Source organism: Elephantulus edwardii, unplaced genomic scaffold, assembly GCF_000299155.1.
Source record: "Elephantulus edwardii isolate Elephantulus edwardi_28Jun2011 unplaced genomic scaffold, EleEdw1.0 scaffold00066, whole genome shotgun sequence".
Taxonomy (NCBI): Eukaryota; Metazoa; Chordata; class Mammalia; order Macroscelidea; family Macroscelididae; genus Elephantulus; species Elephantulus edwardii.
In genome coordinates, this window is record NW_006399816.1 from 6,267,527 (window position 1) to 6,284,781 (window position 17,255).

Here is a 17,255-nt window from a genome sequence, read left to right on the forward strand (position 1 = left end):
GCGCCTGGGTTCCCCTTTGCTTCAGAGGCTGCAAGTAATCTGAATCTACAGCAGCCAATGTACCTCGAGTGCTTTATGTCGCTGGCTGAGGCTTTTGGGGATCTGAACGTCCAACTTAATAGGGAAATCAAATGTGGTCGCCTTTTCAGCTACCCCTTTCCTCTTCCCTTCCCCGCTTCAAAGTTCAGAAAGCCGTCGGTGTTCTAAGAAAAACTTCCCCGATCTGGAAAGCCCTCTTCAGACGCCGGAACCTTTGATTGCACGCTGCAGACCGAGCCGGCAGTGTTAGGAACCTTCCGGGGGAAGGAGGGGGCGCGCGGCGATGGAGGCTCCGGCCCCCGTGGCACCGAGTCTGAAGCACTGGCGCACCACGCTGGAGAGAGTGGAGAAGTTTGTGTCGCCACTCTATTTTACTGACTGTAACCTCCGCGGCAGGTGCGCGCTCTCAAGAGAGCTGACCGCATCCACGCGCCTCAACCCTCTCTTCCGGAGGAGGAGCTGAGGCTGCCAGGGCCGAGAAATAAAGTGCCCGGGACAAGCGAGGGCCCAAGAGGGCGGGTGAAGGTTGTACTGTGGGACTGCTGGGCATCCGTCTCCGCCAGTGGCTCGAGGGAACGCGTGCCCTCACCCACAGCTTGGCCCACGGATGCAAGGGGCGGCCTCAGCGGTGCCACCTTCCCTCCCACACAGACTCGTTCGGGACAGCTGCCCCGTGGCGGCGCTCTCCAGCTTCCTGACACCTGAGCGGCTTCCTTACCAGCGGGCAGTAGAGCAGAACTTTCTTCCAGCGCAGATCGGCGACTGCTTCGGACCCACGTGGGTAACTCCCCGAGGGGGGCGTGGCCTGAGCTTTACTATAACTGACTTGCTAACCCGCGCTACGAGCACCCTCATCTGGGAGTAGCTGCCTGATTCCTCAGGCAGTTCTTGAGAGTGGTTTCATTCTCCAGCTTCTCTGGACATCCTTTAAAAAGGGCACCCTAGCACAGTCACATTTCCTTGACTTCTCTGCCTCTTGACCTCTCTTCATTACTCCTTATGGCTCAACCCAAAGCATCTTCTCATTTTGCACATGCTTCCATAAGGTGGCGGCTCCCTGCTGACGTTCAGTTGAACTGTGTCAACATGTCATATATGAACTATGTCATATATGTCATCCTGGAGAGGGTGAAACCAGGATGCTTCCTGGAGGCAAGGATTTTGAGGCTCCATCTCACAAACTTTGGGCACGTGGCCGGGAGGGACCAGTCCTTGAAGAAACGGAATTAGGTCTGTCGGGAACAATGAGATTGGCTCAGGATAGGGCAGGTTTCAGAACTAATGTACATGGGGTCTCGATGGCACATAACAGTGTCAACATCACCTCTAGGCAGAGCACCTTGGCTCTCTTGCAGATGGTGGACGTGTTGGTTCCAAGTGGAGCTGATCATCCCAGAGGCATGGGTGGGTCAGGAAGTTCACCTTATCTGGGAGAGTAATGGAGAAAGCCTGGTGTGGCATGATGGAGAGCCTGTTCAGGTAAGGATCCCTGCCTCAGGAGGAACAGATAGGGGCCACATTTTAGCCCTGATCTCTGGAGAAGCCATAGATGAGTAACCCTGCCTGCAGGGCATATTAAGATTTCAGAGCTGGGGACATTACAACTTAGACACCTGTGTAACTAGTTTCTACTACACCAGAGAGTTGGGTGAGAGGCTAAGGGTCTCAGTATATGCAAAACGAACTGTCCAGATGGATCACCTTCCCAGTCTGAGTCGGCTTTGCTATTTTTTTTTAATTAAAAAAGAATAATTATGTCAGGCACATTTATCAACTTCTATTAGATTCCAAGGTGGCCTAGTGGGTAAGGTGTTGCATTGCCAACACAAAGGCAGGTGGTTCAAATTCACCAGCTTCTCTGAGGGAGAAAGATAGCCAGTCTCCTCTTGTGAGATTTATAGCTTCAGAAAACCTGCTGGAGGATCAGCTATGAGTTGGTTCTGACTAGATGGCATTGAGTTTGAGATGAGGTGCCAAGTGCTAGGGTAGGGGCTCTGCAGACCCTATCACTTTATTATTTTCAGTTTTCACTGTATGCACTTTCTCATTGCCGTTGAGTCAGAACCACCTCTGCTGATCCTCCAGCGGGTTTTCAGAGTCTGTAAATCCCATAGAAGGAGGCTGCCCATCTGTCTCCCTCAGAGCCTCTGGTGGATTTGGCAGTAGAGCTTTCTCAAATAGCTCTGGCTGGTATAAAGTGGAAAAGCCTCTTCCCCTGAAGTGGTGGATCTCTCTTCATCACTTCAGCTTCTTCTCTAAATTTAACCACTATTAACTGTCTTGTTTATACATCCAACCATAATGTTTAAGGAGTCTGGGTGCTGTAGGGCATTATGTATTGGGCTGCTAACCAAAAGGTCAGCAGTTGAAATCCACTAGCTGCTCCACAGAAGAAGATGAGGCTTTCTTAATATTAAACCTTATTAGTTTTAATCTTGATCACCTTAATACTCTTTAAACCCACATACAAATTAAGACATATTAAGTGTGTAGAGGTTAGTTGACTTGCCCAGATTTCATTCAGCTTTCATTCCATGTTAGATGATCTTCCAAGCTTAACTCTCTTAACTGTTGTTGGTTTTAAATAACCACTAGGTTAAGACTATTGTTCTTGTATGGAAAGAAGGCAGAGCCCCTTCCTCCTCCCTATTGGCTCAGCAGATGTTTTCTAATCAGGCCCTGTGCCAACCACTGGGGATGGGGTAGAGAATGAGGCAAACTGGCCCTGATTTCAAAGAGCTTCCCTTTAGGCATTTATTCAGGCATGTAGAAGCTACAAGAAGATAAGTCCAGGGATCTTGACTCTTACCCATCACACTGATAAGACCAGGGGCTTTTTTTTTCGGGGGGGGGGGAGGCTAGTAAACAGGTGTTAATTGGCAGGCATGGCATTAGCTGTCAGCAGGGGGTACCTACTACCAAGAGTTCCTGATTTATCAATCCTGGCTCTGCCTAGGAGAGAAGACCCAAAGCTAGGGACTAGGTGGAGGGTCCTGCCCTCCCTTGGTTTATGTGTCACCTGAACTGTCTAGAGGTCTCACTTCCTGTCACTCATTCCATTTCTCCCACCAGGGTTTGACCAAAGAAGGAGAGAAGACCAGCTATATCTTGACTGAGAGGCTTGGAGAGGGAGAACCCCGGAGGTAAGTGAGCCCCTGTACCCTGGTGGGTCATTGCTGTGAGGCAGGGGGCAGCAGGGACACTGGATGATCTCAGAAACACCCTGCCCCGCCCTCCAGCACAGCCATCCTCAGATCCCATAATTTGCTTTTAAAAGCATGATTTTTTTTCTCCCTGCCTATAAAAATAAGTTTTGCCTTCATGTGGTAAATGCAGAAAATCCTGAAGTAAATAAATCTTATTATTCTCCTGCCTGAGATGAGCATCATTAACATCCTTGTGTTCAGCTTCTCTGCACGTTTTCAAGTGCCACTTTTAATGTTTGAGATGGTGTTTCTTTGATATTTTGCATCTCAAGTTTTTTTCATTCCACATTATAGTGTGGCTATGTTTTTAACACTAATTAAGCTTTTTTTATAGACATTATTCTTGCATTTTATGTTACTTATTAATCACTGTAAGGAGCTCTGGTGTCCTAGCTACACTGCAATCCGAAATGCACTCAGAGGCCACCGCTGCTCCACGGGAGAAAGATGGTCAGTCTCCTCCCATGCCATTAATTGCCTCTGAAAACCCATTGGAAGGTCAGCTATGGATTAGATCTGACTCTGCAGTACACACTACCACCACGATTAATCACTGTATATCAGATGCTTCCTGACACACTCAGATGCTTCCTGACACACTACCACCACGATTAATCACTGTATATCAGATGCTTCCTGACCCTGAAAATACAGTGGTGAATAACATCTCAGGTAGCAGGAGACATATGGCATACCCAAATTCCAAAACTGATAAGGGCTTTGGGGAAGATTCTGGGACTTTAATATGGGATGTCGGATACTTGGGAAAGGGGCCATGGGATGAAAGAAGGAGAAAGCAGGGAAGGCTTCTGTACAGAAGTCCACAGCCCTTCGTGCCCTCTGGAGCCTGAATCACAGCTGCAGCGAGTAGCTTGACTTGGCAAGTAGTGATTAGTTTGAGCGCTGGTGGGCCTTGATCTGAAAGACTGCACCTAAGAGACCCAAAGATGCTATCAATGTGCAAAAACTTTCAATGACCAAAGTCTTAAAAATCTATTTCCATCAGTAGGTTCTAATTAAGCAACTAGGTAGGACAATACAGAACTACTCACCGGGGTTTTAAGGCTGTAATCTTTACAGAAGCAAACTGCTACATCTTTCTCCTATAGAGTAACTAGTGGGTTCAAACTACCAACTTTTTGGTCAGCAGCTGAGCATTTAACCACTGCATCACTAAATTTCCATTAAGACCAAAGCAGTTCTCTCCCATAATGGCTTTGGAAGTAAAAGGCTAAAGAGCAGGGAAGTTCACAAGGTTCCAAACTTGCCACTTAGGCTCCCTGACCAAGTTGGAACCGTCATCAGCAGGACATGGGTTTGGTCTGGTCTTTCTACCCTGAACCCCTGACCTTCTCAAACACATACCCAGTGCCCTTGAGAATCTCTAGGTGGAAGGTTTTGGGTCAGCTGGGATGGGTCAGCTGGATACCTTCTGAGTTCACACTCCTCAAGCGCCCAGGGTCTTGCCTGCACCTTTGGCATGAGGCTGCCTCTCATCCTTGTAGCCTGACTCTCTATGTCGAAGTAGCCTGCAATGGGCTCCTGGGGGCCGGGAAGGGGAGCATGATTGCGGCCCCTGACCTCGAGAAGACATTCCAAGTGAGCCGGGCCGAGCTGGCTGTGTTCCATCGGGAAGCCTACAAGCTCCTGGTGGATCTGGAGCTGCTGCTGGGCATTGCCAAGGTACCTAACACCCCTATATAGCCTTGCTTGAGGCTATAGACAGCCTTGTCCATAAAGTCACATAGTTAGAACTTTGGGAGTTAGTAGAGTTGTTTCTGCCTACCCTGTGTATGGGGGAGCAGGGGGAGACATTGCTAAGTAGAGGGATTAGTAGGAGCAAAAGCATAAGATGGGGGGGGGCCCTTGGGAGATCACCTCTTAGCGACCTTTGACACCTCTTAGGAATTTTGACAGCTGGGCTAGCTTGAGAGGGGGACTGAAGTGTGGAACTCTGCTCCAGGGCCTGGGGGAGAACAACCAGCGCAGCTTCCAGGCCCTGTACACAGCCAACCAGATGGTGAACGTCTGTGACCCTGCCCAGCCAGAGACCTTCGCAGCGGCCCATGCCCTGGCCTCCAGGTTCTTTGGCCAGCGTGGAGGTGAAAGCCAACACACCATCCATGCCATAGGGCACTGCCACATTGATACAGGTAGGGCAGTGGCAAGGTCGGCTGGGAGAAGCAAGCCTCTGACCAGTGCCCTGGCTGCACCTTAGAAATGCATTATCCTCAGCAAGTTGTTCGCCCCTTTAAAACCTCAGTTCTCTGTCTGTAAATCAGAACTGAACTGTGAGGTTATCTACTCTTGAAACAAAATCAGCTAACCTTGTGAGACCCAAGCGAATTACAGAAGCTGATGGTCACACATCAGCTAGATGCAGTCAGTCCAATGATGGAGGCAAGGCTTGGGGAGGGGGACTGGAAACCCAAAAAAGGCACTTAGCTGGGGTCCTAGCTAGGTTGAAAGATTTCCTAAAGGAAAGGTTGAGTTAGTGTTTTGTTTTTCTCATCTGATTTTTTTTTTAAAAAAGGGTTTGACTAGGGTGCCCATTCCTGGAGAGGAGTAATGTAGAGTAATTCACAAGCGGCCTCAAGAGCCGGGAGGATCAGCGCCATTTAGCTTCTGTTTTGAACCAAATGAGTTTGTGGTGTCTGTGAGGCTCATGGGAAAGCCCCATTTTTTACAAGTTTCCCAAGGTACTGATTCTGATAGAGCTAAATCCCTGAATTATGGAACGAGGACCTCCACTGTGTCTGGGTGTCACGTAGGCTGTAGAGGGCTCTAAGCTGGTAAGTCCTAGAGGTCAGGAGAGGCTGTAGAGCTTCACACAGGACAAACAGCCTGGGCAGGTCCATCCTGAGGAGCTCTGCTCGCTGCTGTGGGTAATTCGACAGTGTGGACAGGGGAAGGGTGAATCACTGCCACCTCTCACAGGCTCTTCTCTGAGGGTTCAGGCTTTGGACACCACCACCTAAGGGCCTGGGGCTTCTATTTCTTGGCCTGGAAGGTTGAACTGATAGGCCTGCTGCCCCTTCTCCATCATCTCCTCCCAACTTCGAGGAGCTATTTAAGGTGACAGCTCAGCACGGATGCCACAGAACTGTATAGGACTCGGGCCCTGGGCTGGAAAGAGGTCTGGGATGACCTGTTTGCAACCTAGGCTGGGCTGGCTGGATTCTAGAGCAGGGGTAGGACTGGAGCTGTCAAGGAGCTGAGGGCTCTGTGGTACCTCCACTCCATCCCCTCTGCATCTAGCCTGGCTGTGGCCCTTCAAGGAGACTGTGCGGAAATGTGCCCGGAGCTGGGTGACAGCTGTGCAGCTCATGGATCAGAACCCTTCTTTCATCTTTGCCTGCTCCCAGGTCAGACAGAACCACAGGGGACAGGGTGGGCACCTGGAGCCCCTTGGAGCTCAGAAGAGGAAGCTCTGAGGGTTTCTGAGTGAGGCTGGAGGGCGGCCCCACCTCATCCCCTGGATTCCAGAGGTTCAGCCCAGAGTGGGGCTCCTGTCCCTGCTGACCCACATCTCACCTCTCTGGCCCACAGGCACAGCAGCTCGAGTGGGTGAAGAATGACTACCCCGGCCTGTACGCCCGGTTGCAGACATGTGCCTTGCGGGGGCAGTTTGTGCCCGTAGGGGGCACCTGGGTGGAGATGGTGAGTGTATTTGTGGCCCTCCGCCTGTGGCTGTTCTGTTGGGGCCTCTCATCTCTGTGGCCCAGGCCCACCTCAGCTTTGCCCATGGCTTTGTGTAGGTCATCCCCACCCACACTGACAAGGCTCATTAGTCCCTGGAATCCCCCAAGTTGGGACTCCTAGGGAGTAGGCTTTTCAAGTGCTGACATCTGCTGACTAGTCCCTGGAACCTCCCTCTGAGCAGAAGGACAGTTAGGCCTGGAGCAGGGAGCTGGGATGCCTGGATCAGATGTGGCCCAACTTCTGCAGTGGGGTAGCGTTGCTTCTGCTGCTTTGTTTCTACACTAAGCCCAGGTCTGCCCTTCCCTTGCTGCTAGGATGGAAACCTTCCTAGTGGAGAGGCCATGGTGAGGCAGTTCCTGCAAGGCCAGAACTTCTTTCTGCAGGAGTTTGGGAAGATGTGCTCAGAGGTAGATCAGGAGCCACTGTGCCTGTGGGCACACAGGGTTGGGGGACAGAGCTGGGCCAAGGTGGGGCTACTCCATCAGGAGCCCTGCTTCCTGTATCCCAGAGGATCTTTCCTCACAGTTCTGGCTTCCAGACACGTTTGGCTACTCAGCACAGCTCCCACAGATCATGCGTGGCTGTGGTATCAGACGCTTCCTGACCCAGAAGTTGAGCTGGAACCTGGTGAACACCTTCCCGGTGAGCAGGAGACACCAAGGGATTCAGGGTCAGAATGGGCCTGTTCCCCCACCCTGCTCCTGGCCTCTCACCTCTCTCTCTGCCTGTTGCTACCTTTCCTGCTGGCAGCACCACACCTTCTTCTGGGAGGGGATAGATGGCTCCCGTGTACTGGCCCACTTCCCACCTGGCGACTCCTATGGAATGCAGTGCAATGTGGAGGAGGTGAGGGGGCACCAATGACTGGCTGGACAGGGGACAAATTGGGGAAGCCTGTGTCGTAAGTTGGCTACCCTGACTTGCTCCTACACCTGTCTAGTTGCTGAAGACAGTGACCAACAACCGGGACAAGGGACGGACCAACCACAGTGCCTTCCTGTTTGGCTTTGGGGACGGGGGTGGTGGCCCCACTCAGACCATGCTGGATCGCTTGAAGCGACTCTGCAATACAGATGGGCTGCCCAGGTCAGCCTGGGCCCTGCCACCCCCTCCCTGGATCCTGCCTTGAATCCTTCCTCCTGCTCTTATATTGAGCCTAACCTTCCACTGGACCTTAATCCACTCCAAGCCTAGAACATTTCTTCCTCCATCTTCCTTGAGAGTGGTATGGGGGCTGAGGCTGAGGGTGGGAAGGGGCTGTCCCCCTCTAGTGAGCAGCTCTCCTGGGTGTTTGGAGCTCTCTGTTGGATCCATTGAGAAGGGGCAGCTTCTCTCCGGTAGGCTTGAATTTTTTATCTGTGCTGACATAGAGGAAGATGAGCCCCGTGGCCCCAAGGCTGAGAGACCCAGGCCCATGCCTTCTTGCAGGGTACAGCTGTCTTCTCCAGGGCAACTCTTCTCTGAGCTGGAGAGAGAGGCAGGACAGCTGTGCACATGGGTCGGGGAGCTCTTCCTGGAACTACACAACGGCACCTACACCACCCATGCCCAGGTCAGGGCAGGCTGCAGAGCTGGCAGGGATGGGATGCCCTTGGTCTGCAGGGGCTCATGGCAGGAGGCAAGAACCAACAGGGGAGACAGAACTCAACCCAGACCCAGAGGAGGTGGCTGGTGCTCCCAGGGCTGCAGAAGCTCAGGGGGGAGAAGTATAGTAGAGACAGAACTGAGAAAGAGTGGCAAAGGCCTTTGGGGCATGGTACCCACATATTTCCATCTGGAAAATCATCAGAGGTTCTGAGCAAGGGGAGGGCTTTGGAAGGTGTCTGGAATGCATGAGCAGACTCCACACTGGTCCTTCCACTCGGCCCAGATCAAGAAGGGGAACCGGGAGTGTGAACGGATCCTGCACGATGCAGAGCTGCTCAGCAGCCTGGCTCTGGCCCGCAGCAGCCAGTTCCTGTACCCAGCAGAAAAGCTGCAGGACCTATGGAGGTCAGCTCAGCTCAACTCCTGCTGCCCACCTCACCTCTCCCCTTGGCACCTCTGGCTGAGCCTCTGATCCCTTACCTGTGGCCTCCACAGGCTCCTACTCTTGAACCAGTTCCATGATGTGGTACCTGGAAGCTGCATCCAGCTGGTGGTAGAGGATGCTATGAGATACTATGAAGGTGAAGTAGATGGCAGACAGACCATGCCCATACTGTCTGCTGTGGGACACTTAGGGGTCACCTCAGACCCATGGCCCTCACCCCTGACTAGCCATTCTCTTCCTAGACATCCGTTCCTGTGGTAATGAACTGCTCAGTGCTGCGGCCACAGCCCTGTGTGCCGGAGAACCAGGTCCTGAGGGCCTTCTCATTGTTAACACATTGCCCTGGAAACGCACAGAAGTGTTGGCCCTGCCCAAGCCTGGTGGAGCCCACACCCTAGGTATGAACTGAGGGGATGTCTGCTACTGCAGCAGGCGGGATCAAGGCCAGACCAAGAGGTGGGGGGGTCTCCCCACCTTTTCAGGTCTAAGCAAGGTCCTGGCCTCATCTCCAGCGCTGGTGACAGTGCCCAGCATGGGCTATGCTCCTGCTCCCACTTCCCAGCAGCCCCTGATGCCCCAGCAGCCTGTGATGGTAGTTGAAGAGGTAAGTTCCAGCAGGGTAAGGTCTATCCCTGAGGACACGGGCACTTGGGACCCACACCTGTAAGGCTGGTAGGGAAGGGTTAGGGGTGTGAAGGGTACTGTTTGTGAGAAGACCTTTCAGGCTCATTCTCAAGGCATCCTCCTCCCAAGACTGACGGTTCTGTGACTCTGGACAATGGCATCATCCGAGTGAGGCTAGACCCGACTGGCAGAGTGACATCCCTGGTCCTGGTAGCCTCTGGCAGGTGCTGACCTCTCATTGTCCACTCCCAGTGCCCAGCAGGTGGATCCCAGACCCCATTCCTTGTCCCCTGGCCACACCACCACCAACACTTGGAGGGCAAGCTGTGCTGGGAGTCCCCCGATCCTGGTCACCCTCTGTCTCACTCATCCTTGGGCAGCAAGGGAGACTGTAAAACACCATCCCTATGTCCTTTCAGGGAGACCATTGCCGAAGGTGCCGTGGGGAACCAGTTTGTGCTATTTGATGACGTTCCCCTGTACTGGGACGCGTGGGACGTCATGGACTACCACCTGGAGACACGGTGCGGAGTTGGAGGTGCAAGCCTATTGGGTGCTGTCCATCACCTCCTCCAGCCCATCTTCCTTAGCATCGCCCTCCCTCCCCCTACAGAAAGCCAGTGTTGGGCCAGCCAGGGACCCTGGCAGTAGGCAATGAGGGCGGCCTTCGGGGCAGCGCCTGGTTCCTGCTGCAACTCAGCCCTAACAGCCGGCTTAGCCAAGAAGTGGTGCTGGACCTTGGCTGCCCCTATGTCCGCTTCCACACTGAGGTAGCAGGGGCAGGGTGGTGGGAAGGTGGCTGGGACCAGGTCTCTCCTCTCACTTTGCCCACCTTCCATGGCCCACCTGCAGGTCCACTGGCAGGAGAGCCACAAGTTCCTGAAGGTGGAGTTCCCTGCCAGGGTTCGGAGCCCCCAAGCCTCCTATGAGATCCAGTTTGGGCACCTGCAGCGTCCTACCCACTACAACACTTCTTGGGACTGGGCCCGCTTTGAGGTCTGACTGGGGGGAAAGCGGGAAGGACTCATTCCCATCAGGGGGAGACCATTTATGGGGTGAAGATGATGGTTGATCAGCACATGCCAGTTCTTAACATGTGCTTGACATTTATTCCATGTTCGGGATTTTTTGGTGGGATGACCCATTCCACAGAGGAGGATTCTGATATTGGGTGAGGTGCCTGGGGCCTCCTGTAAAATGTGGTTCTGGCTCCTGCTCTCACGTTTGTGAGAGGCCCTAAGGAGACTGGGAGAACAAAACTGGGCACAGGCCCCCAAGTAGGTCTTGGGTTTGCCCTCCAGGTATGGGCCCACCGCTGGCTGGACCTTTCAGAGCACGGCTTTGGGCTGGCCCTGCTCAACGACTGCAAGTACGGTGCCTCAGTGCGGGACAACGTCCTCACTCTCTCACTGTGAGTAGGGTGCTGGGGAGCCCAGGGGGCTTGAGTCTCCCCAAGCCAGAATTCCAGTAGCTCTAAACCATGCTTCCCCCGCCCCCAGCTTGAGAGCACCCAAAGCCCCCGATGCCACCGCCGATATGGGGCGCCATGAATTCACCTATGCACTGATGCCGCACAAGGGTGAGTGCTGGCCAGGGTGGGGAAGCCCTCCCAAGGCCCTGGACTCTGAAGGGCAGTTTCTCCCATGGTCAGTGGGTAAAGCCTTAGCAGTCACTCCTCCCTGCACCCCAGGCTCCTTTCAAGATTCTGGTGTCATCCAAGCTGCCTATAGCCTCAACTTCCCCTTGCTGGCACTGCCTGCCCTGGGGCCAGCGCCGGCGGCTGCCTGGAGTGCCTTCTCGCTGTCCACACCCGCAGTGGTGTTGGAGACTGTCAAGCAGGCAAGGGGGCAAGTAGGGGTGGGGTGTGGGGGACGTGGCCCGGAGGCTGTGCTGCTCTGCCCCCTGCCCACTGCCCACCATCCCTGCCCAGGCTGAAGGCAGCCCCCTGAGCCGCACACTGGTCCTGCGTCTGTATGAGGCCTATGGCAGCCACGTCAACTGCTGGCTGCAAACAGCCCTACCTGTTCAGGAGGCAGTCCTGTGAGTAGAGGTGCCACTAGGGGTGAGGGGTAGAACCTGGTCCTTAGCAGGGACCTTCACAACCCCTCCTGTTTTGCAGCTGTGACCTCCTGGAGAGGCGTGACCCAGCTGGCCACCTGCCTTTGCATGACAACCGCCTGAAGCTTACCTTTTCTCCCTTCCAAGTGCAGTCCCTGATGCTCGTGCTGCAGCCCCCACCTGCCTGAGCCCTGAGGCCAGGCATGTTTTCATAAATTCCTCCTCTGCCTTCCAGCCCACATCAAGAACCAGTTCCCTATAACCCCATGAATAATAAATCCTTGGACTTGGAGCCCTGCTGACAGCACCCTCAGCTTTGAAGAGGGGAAGGTTGTCAGCTTTTTTTGTGAGAGTTCTGGGTTGTAGCCCTCATGAGAGATTAGGATTCCAGGTGACCACAAGTTAGGAGACCATGAGACTACACAGCCTCCCTACCTATGAAGCAGGCATGGAGGGGAGTCTGGCTGTTCCATCTGGGTAGCAGGTGGCAGCAGGGACTAGTAGAGACCACAGGCCCTGAGGAAAGAGGGCTGGAAGAGCTGTGGGCCTATGCTGCCTGGAAAGGGCATCAGTTGTCCTCTGAGAAGGTAGCTTCCTGAAAGCCGGGCAGTAGGCCCTCCTGACCTGGCCCTCCTGGACCTGCAGGCAGCTCATGTCTCTACACATTACACTTTATCAGTTTGTTTTTGTGTGGGTTTCTTTATTAGAACATTTTTCACATGGACTGTAAAAATGAATGTGGGAGTACACTTAAAAAAACATTACAATTGTGGAGGATAGCCGTGAGGGCCCTGCTTCTAGGCAGTTGGGCAGGCCCCACATCCAGGCCAAGGCAGCAGGAAGGGGTGGATGCAGCTGTGGGACCCTCCTACTAAGAGACTGAGGTCCCCTCTGGCTCTAAGGATGGGGTGTCAGTTCTGGTTTTCTGGGCCCTGTGGCGGCCTACAAGGTAAACAGGTTGGATAGCTAGGCAAGAGGTACCCAGGATGACTGCCCTAGCAGCCTCATTACACATTCCCTTCACCCACACTGTCACCCCATTGTCTTCTGAAGAGCCAGTTTCTAAGGGTCCCTCCCCTCCCCAGGAGAGGGTGCTGAAGAAAGCCTACCTGAGGTGGCTGGTCGCTTCCTCCTCCTCTTCCCCATCTTAAGGGCTGTGGGGGCTTCAGGGTCCTGTTGGAGGCTGCTCTGCTCTGGCTCCTGAGCTCTGGGCTGCTTGGGAATGTCCCTCTTTGCTCTTCGTGCCTTGGAAGGGGCCTTGCTTGGAGGTAGAGGGTCCTGGGTAGAGGAGACAGTTCCCAATGAGGGTTCAGAGATGCCCTCAGAGGCTAGGTAGGACCCACCACCAACCACCCTGTGTCTGGAGAAGGCAACTTTCCAGAAAGTAGGACCAGAGGGGCCCAGGCAGAAAGGAGAGCCTGTGGTGGAGGATGCAGGGTGGGAGCATACCTCCTCTCTGTCCTTTAGGCCTGATGGTGTTTTTTTGGATTTCTTCTTACGGGACTTGCCCCCTGAAAGACATTGAAGCTAGAGTCAGAGGGCCATGTGGCTTCAGTCCCCCATTGACAGATTCCATCTTCCAAGGGGTCACTCTAGGGTTGGTGTGAAGACAGAGAAAGGTGCTGTAGCTTTGCAAGCAAAAGTACTTTCTGCTCTGAGCCTTTAACTTGAGGAGTAGCTTACCTTTGGGTGCCAGCGGTCCAGGGTCCCCCTAAAGTGGAATGAGGAGAATTCATGAGTCAACAAGGACCAGGGAAGGGGCATTTTCCTCAATGGAGCAGGACTGTTACCTGTCCCTCCCTAGAAGGCCTCTGAGCCTCCCGCCCACCCTGCATGTTGGTGCTGACAAAGCAAGACTGCCCTGTGCTCACACTGCTCCAAGTAGAACAGGAGGGGAGGAATATGATATGGGGTATGGTATGGTATGGTATGGTATGGTATGGTATGGTATGGTATGGTATGGTATGGTATGGTATGGTGGAGAGACTCCTAGTCTCCCACCCACCAACTTTCCTGGGTGCTCTGTCTGTGAGAGCAGTAGGACCCCACACCTGAAACCAGATGGTGCGGCCATGCCGGTCCTGCAGGGAGTTCATGCCTGAAACCCCGTAGCACCGAAGCCAGGCTCGAAAGGCAGCAAAGTCCTCCTCCCCGTTCTCCGGCCCATAGCCTTTGCCCCCTGTGGGACAGAGGAACAGGTGGAGGTCAGGGAGTGGACTTGAGGTGGGAGGAGGGGGAGCCTAGCCGACTGGCCCAGTCCTCAGCTACACAAGCTGATGGCTGAGTCAGGGCTAAGGCTTTCCCTCCACTGGCTGTGTGGCCTCAGGCTAGTGCCTTCCCCTCTCTGGACCATGGCATTCCCATCCTGGGGTAGGGCTATGAGCCTGTCCTACCTGCTGATGGATGCCCACATGCCTGGGAAATGAGGAGCCCTAGTCCACTTTAACAACAGAGACTACAGCCTCCCATTTCCCAGGTGAGAAACTGACCCAGAGTAGGGCAGCCACTGCTCACACGCAGGATCACACAGCACACCAGGGCAAGGTAACAGACCGTTTTTCTCCTGCCATGCCTTACCCAGCTGGACCACTTCCTTGGGCACTGAGTGGCACAGCTCTAGCAGGTCCGGGTTCTGCAATTTGGCCTTTATCTTCTGGCTCAGGGTGAGCTCTGGGTTCTGAAGAAGGAGTGGAATCAGGCTGTCAAGCACTGGCAGAGATTGAGACAGCAGGTTGTAGGCTCCCCTCTTTCAGCAGACCTCAGAGGCACTGCATACCTCCTCCTCAAGGGGAAACTGAGGCTCAAAGCCATGAAAGACCCACCCTGAGGTCACATAGGTGGTGTGTGACAGAGCAAACAAAGCTGGAGACATGACTTGGCCTATGTTCTGACTAGCCTGGGCAGCACCCATGCCCTGTGTAGGGTCTCCCCATACCCACCGGCCTGTGCTGTTGCAGGGCCTTCAGGACTGTGCGTGCCTTCTCAAAGGGGGGGATCCTCAACCTGGGTGGGGTGGGTGAGTGGGACCCATGTTGAGCAGGGGACACGTGGGTACATCCTGACCCAGCTCATGCCCCACGTCTGCCTGCTGACCGGTGCAGGATCTCTGCCCGAAGATAGTTGCCAATGCCGTTGAAGAACCTCTGATCCAGGAGGGCCTCACAGATTGGCCGGTCAAAGACCTTGTCCGCAAGGTTTCGAAGCACATTCTCCCTGAAGGGACACAGTGTGAGTGTAGGAGACCCATCCCTAATTAGTTCCATCCTTCCTGTGTCTCCAGTAGTAGAAGCATCTCACCCCATGTCAATAATTCCCAGATTCATCCTTGTAACGGCAACGTGGAGAAGGGCTCTTGGGGTGTCCAGTCCCGCTTCTAGCCTCAGTGCTGTTTTGGTCCCTAGAGCCTTTATTTTCTTACTTATTAAATGTGAATAACTATATAGGGTTTTAATTCATTAGGTAGAAAGAAAAAAAAAATCTATAAAGCAATGTGCTCAAGGCAAGCCAAGGTCTACATATGCTGTGTGTATCCCCAGCGAGCCTGGGATGGTACAGGACCCTTGAATATGATGATGGTAGGATTTCACATCCCAAAGCCTAGAATTGCCTGTCCCATGGTGGGTTAGAGCGCATCTGTGAATTTAAGATTGATGAGCTCACATCTCTTCAAACTTTGAATGAGGCGGGAGGCCACAATGCATGGCAGGCACATAGGCATGTCCTGGTGCATGCCAGGCCCAGAAGCCCAGCAAATCTCCTTGGTCCCAGGCAAAGGAAGGGCATCTCCTTTCTTTGTGGAGAAGGCTAGGAAGAAAGTAAAGTATGAGGACAGGATTGGAGGCCTCTTTGATCTTTAAGGGGAATAGATCACTATGGGCTCCCAACTGAACACCAAGAACGCCTGCTTGTATCTGGGCTAAAATGTTCCTTGAGGGAATTCAAAACCAGCTGAGAAAGTTAACTGTCCCAGGTAAGCTTCATGGATAGAGATTTCTCTAAGGATGTACTTGGCATTTATGTCTGGGAAGGACAGGAGGCAATCAAAGGTAAATGGGCCTGTCCTGTGGCGAAGCAACCCCCTACGAACCAGATGGAGGTGGAACATCCAAGGAAGAGAGAGCTGGCCCAGTCTACCTCCAGGTCTTTGCGTCAGTGGTTCCTGCCAGTTTGAGTATTTTTCCTCTACATCTTCACGTGAGTCAGGCCTCAGCTCAAATGTCCCTTCTGCAAAATGCTCTCCTACCTCAATAATCATCCATGTCATTTCTCAAACCACCACCACCATGTGAACATTAGTTCCAGAAGCAGAGGCCAGCCCACTGCTCACTGCTGGGCCCCCAGCACCAAAAGGAAGGCAAAAACAGAAGACTCTTATGCCTCCTCTTCAGGAGAGGATGTAGTTGACACTCGCCACCTTATTTGATTGTATGCAAGTCAGAGTTGCTGCAGGACACAGGCCAGTGGGTTGACTGAATGTGGGACACCACAAAACCAGATCTCCAAAACTCTGTCAGTGAGCACTTCCTGCTCTACCATGCTTAGCATGTTCTAAGTCCTGCCACCTTTCACGTTTTCAGAGGTCACCAAGAAGAAGCATAGGATTCTGAGACTCACTTGCCATGTATCCCGAGGGCTGTACCTGACCAACTTCTTGGTGCCCCTCCTTCCCCTCTTCCATCACCACTTCTCATAATATTAGCTCCAGGCCATCTCCAGGGCAGACAACATAACTTTGGTCTGCAGGTGAGGTGTGTGAGGTTACTTGGAACCTAGCATGACACCGGTGCTGGCCTTACCTGAACTGTTCATACTCCAGCAGGACACAGGGTCCTCGGCCAGGTTGCCACTCTCCTCCAGGGTCCCAGCGGCCAAAGCGGCGGATGTCCACAAAGCAGAGGGCAAGTCGGGGAGCTGGTGGGGCTGTGTAGAAGCGCAGGTGGGCATGGCGTGGCAGAGCATCTCCTGGTGCCAGCTGGAAGGAGCCAGACATGCCGAAACGGAAGATAATGGCCAGTGGATCCTGTGGGGGCTGGGCGCCGGGCTCGGGGCTCAGGATTAGGCGCAGCTCCTTGCCACGGCTAGTGGCTGAGATGCGGTAGGCACTGCTCTCAAAAGGCACCTCAGGGTTTCGGCTGACTGAGGACTTTTCCACACATCCGCCAAACATTAGCTCCTTGCATGTCTCATTCACAAAGAGGCTGGCCAGGTGCAGCTCAGGGCCCTCGGGCATCCTGTGGAAGGGCCAGCTGGGGCCTGGAGGGGAAGAAGGCAGCAGGTGGCGCTAGATGTGCTCTTGTGAGGTAGATCTCCTTTTACAGAGAAGCCCCAGGGTCCGAAGGGAACACCCACCGGCAGGACCATAGCAGATGGCCCGAAGAAGCTCTGAGGGATTGGGGGGAAAGGGGTGGCTCAGTCTGGGTGGCTCTTAACGCCTTCTACAGTTCGTACTACTTAACAGCTAAGTTCCAGTCTTCACTGGGCCCACCTTCCACAGTGCGTTTCCTCACTGGCCCCAGACCCCGGTTCTTCCTGACACCCTCCTGTCCCCTCACGTTGGAGTACTTCCCTCAGTTCAGGAAGTCACCAAGAATGGC

At 53.7% G+C, this 17,255-nt stretch overlaps 2 protein-coding genes across 2 annotated transcripts; one reads left to right on the forward strand and one right to left on the reverse strand.

The window, feature by feature from the left end:
- Positions 1-322: 322 nt before the first annotated feature.
- MAN2C1 (mannosidase, alpha, class 2C, member 1) lies at positions 323-11,849 on the forward strand. The gene is made up of 26 exons (XM_006888376.1): positions 323-435; positions 691-816; positions 1,395-1,518; positions 3,112-3,182; positions 4,751-4,928; positions 5,209-5,398; positions 6,504-6,610; positions 6,795-6,905; positions 7,262-7,354; positions 7,473-7,589; positions 7,698-7,793; positions 7,888-8,033; positions 8,376-8,499; positions 8,818-8,939; positions 9,030-9,115; positions 9,222-9,377; positions 9,492-9,583; positions 9,733-9,827; positions 10,023-10,127; positions 10,217-10,373; positions 10,456-10,599; positions 10,905-11,014; positions 11,103-11,182; positions 11,294-11,442; positions 11,534-11,643; positions 11,723-11,849. The coding sequence occupies exons 1-26, from the start codon at positions 323-325 to the stop codon at positions 11,847-11,849; spliced, it is 3,129 nt and encodes a 1,042-aa protein (XP_006888438.1).
- A 683-nt stretch (positions 11,850-12,532) lies between these two features.
- NEIL1 (nei endonuclease VIII-like 1 (E. coli)) lies at positions 12,533-16,897 on the reverse strand. The gene is made up of 9 exons (XM_006888377.1): positions 16,458-16,897; positions 14,755-14,874; positions 14,601-14,664; positions 14,239-14,338; positions 13,713-13,840; positions 13,345-13,372; positions 13,111-13,172; positions 12,771-12,939; positions 12,533-12,603 (listed from the first exon to the last, which is right to left on the reverse strand). Exons 1-9 carry the CDS (start codon positions 16,889-16,891, stop codon positions 12,533-12,535), a joined length of 1,176 nt encoding a protein of 391 aa, XP_006888439.1. The 5' UTR covers positions 16,892-16,897.
- Positions 16,898-17,255: the final 358 nt, after the last annotated feature.

Bases quoted from the DNA above. Each gene is read 5' to 3' on its own strand.
- MAN2C1 (XM_006888376.1), top strand. From the start codon at position 323: ATGGAGGCTCCGGCCCCCGTGGCACCGAGTCTGAAGCACTGGCGCACC. The intron at 8,500-8,817 runs GTCAGGGCAGGC...CACTCGGCCCAG, and splicing joins CCTACACCACCCATGCCCAG to ATCAAGAAGGGGAACCGGGA. The intron at 9,828-10,022 runs GTGCTGACCTCT...ATGTCCTTTCAG, and splicing joins GTCCTGGTAGCCTCTGGCAG to GGAGACCATTGCCGAAGGTG.
- NEIL1 (XM_006888377.1), bottom strand. From the start codon at position 16,891: ATGCCCGAGGGCCCTGAGCTGCACCTGGCCAGCCTCTTTGTGAATGAG. The intron at 14,339-14,600 runs GTGGGTATGGGG...CTCCTTCTTCAG, and splicing joins CCCTGCAACAGCACAGGCCG to AACCCAGAGCTCACCCTGAG. The intron at 12,940-13,110 runs GTATGCTCCCAC...TCCTCTACCCAG, and splicing joins GCCTAAAGGACAGAGAGGAG to GACCCTCTACCTCCAAGCAA.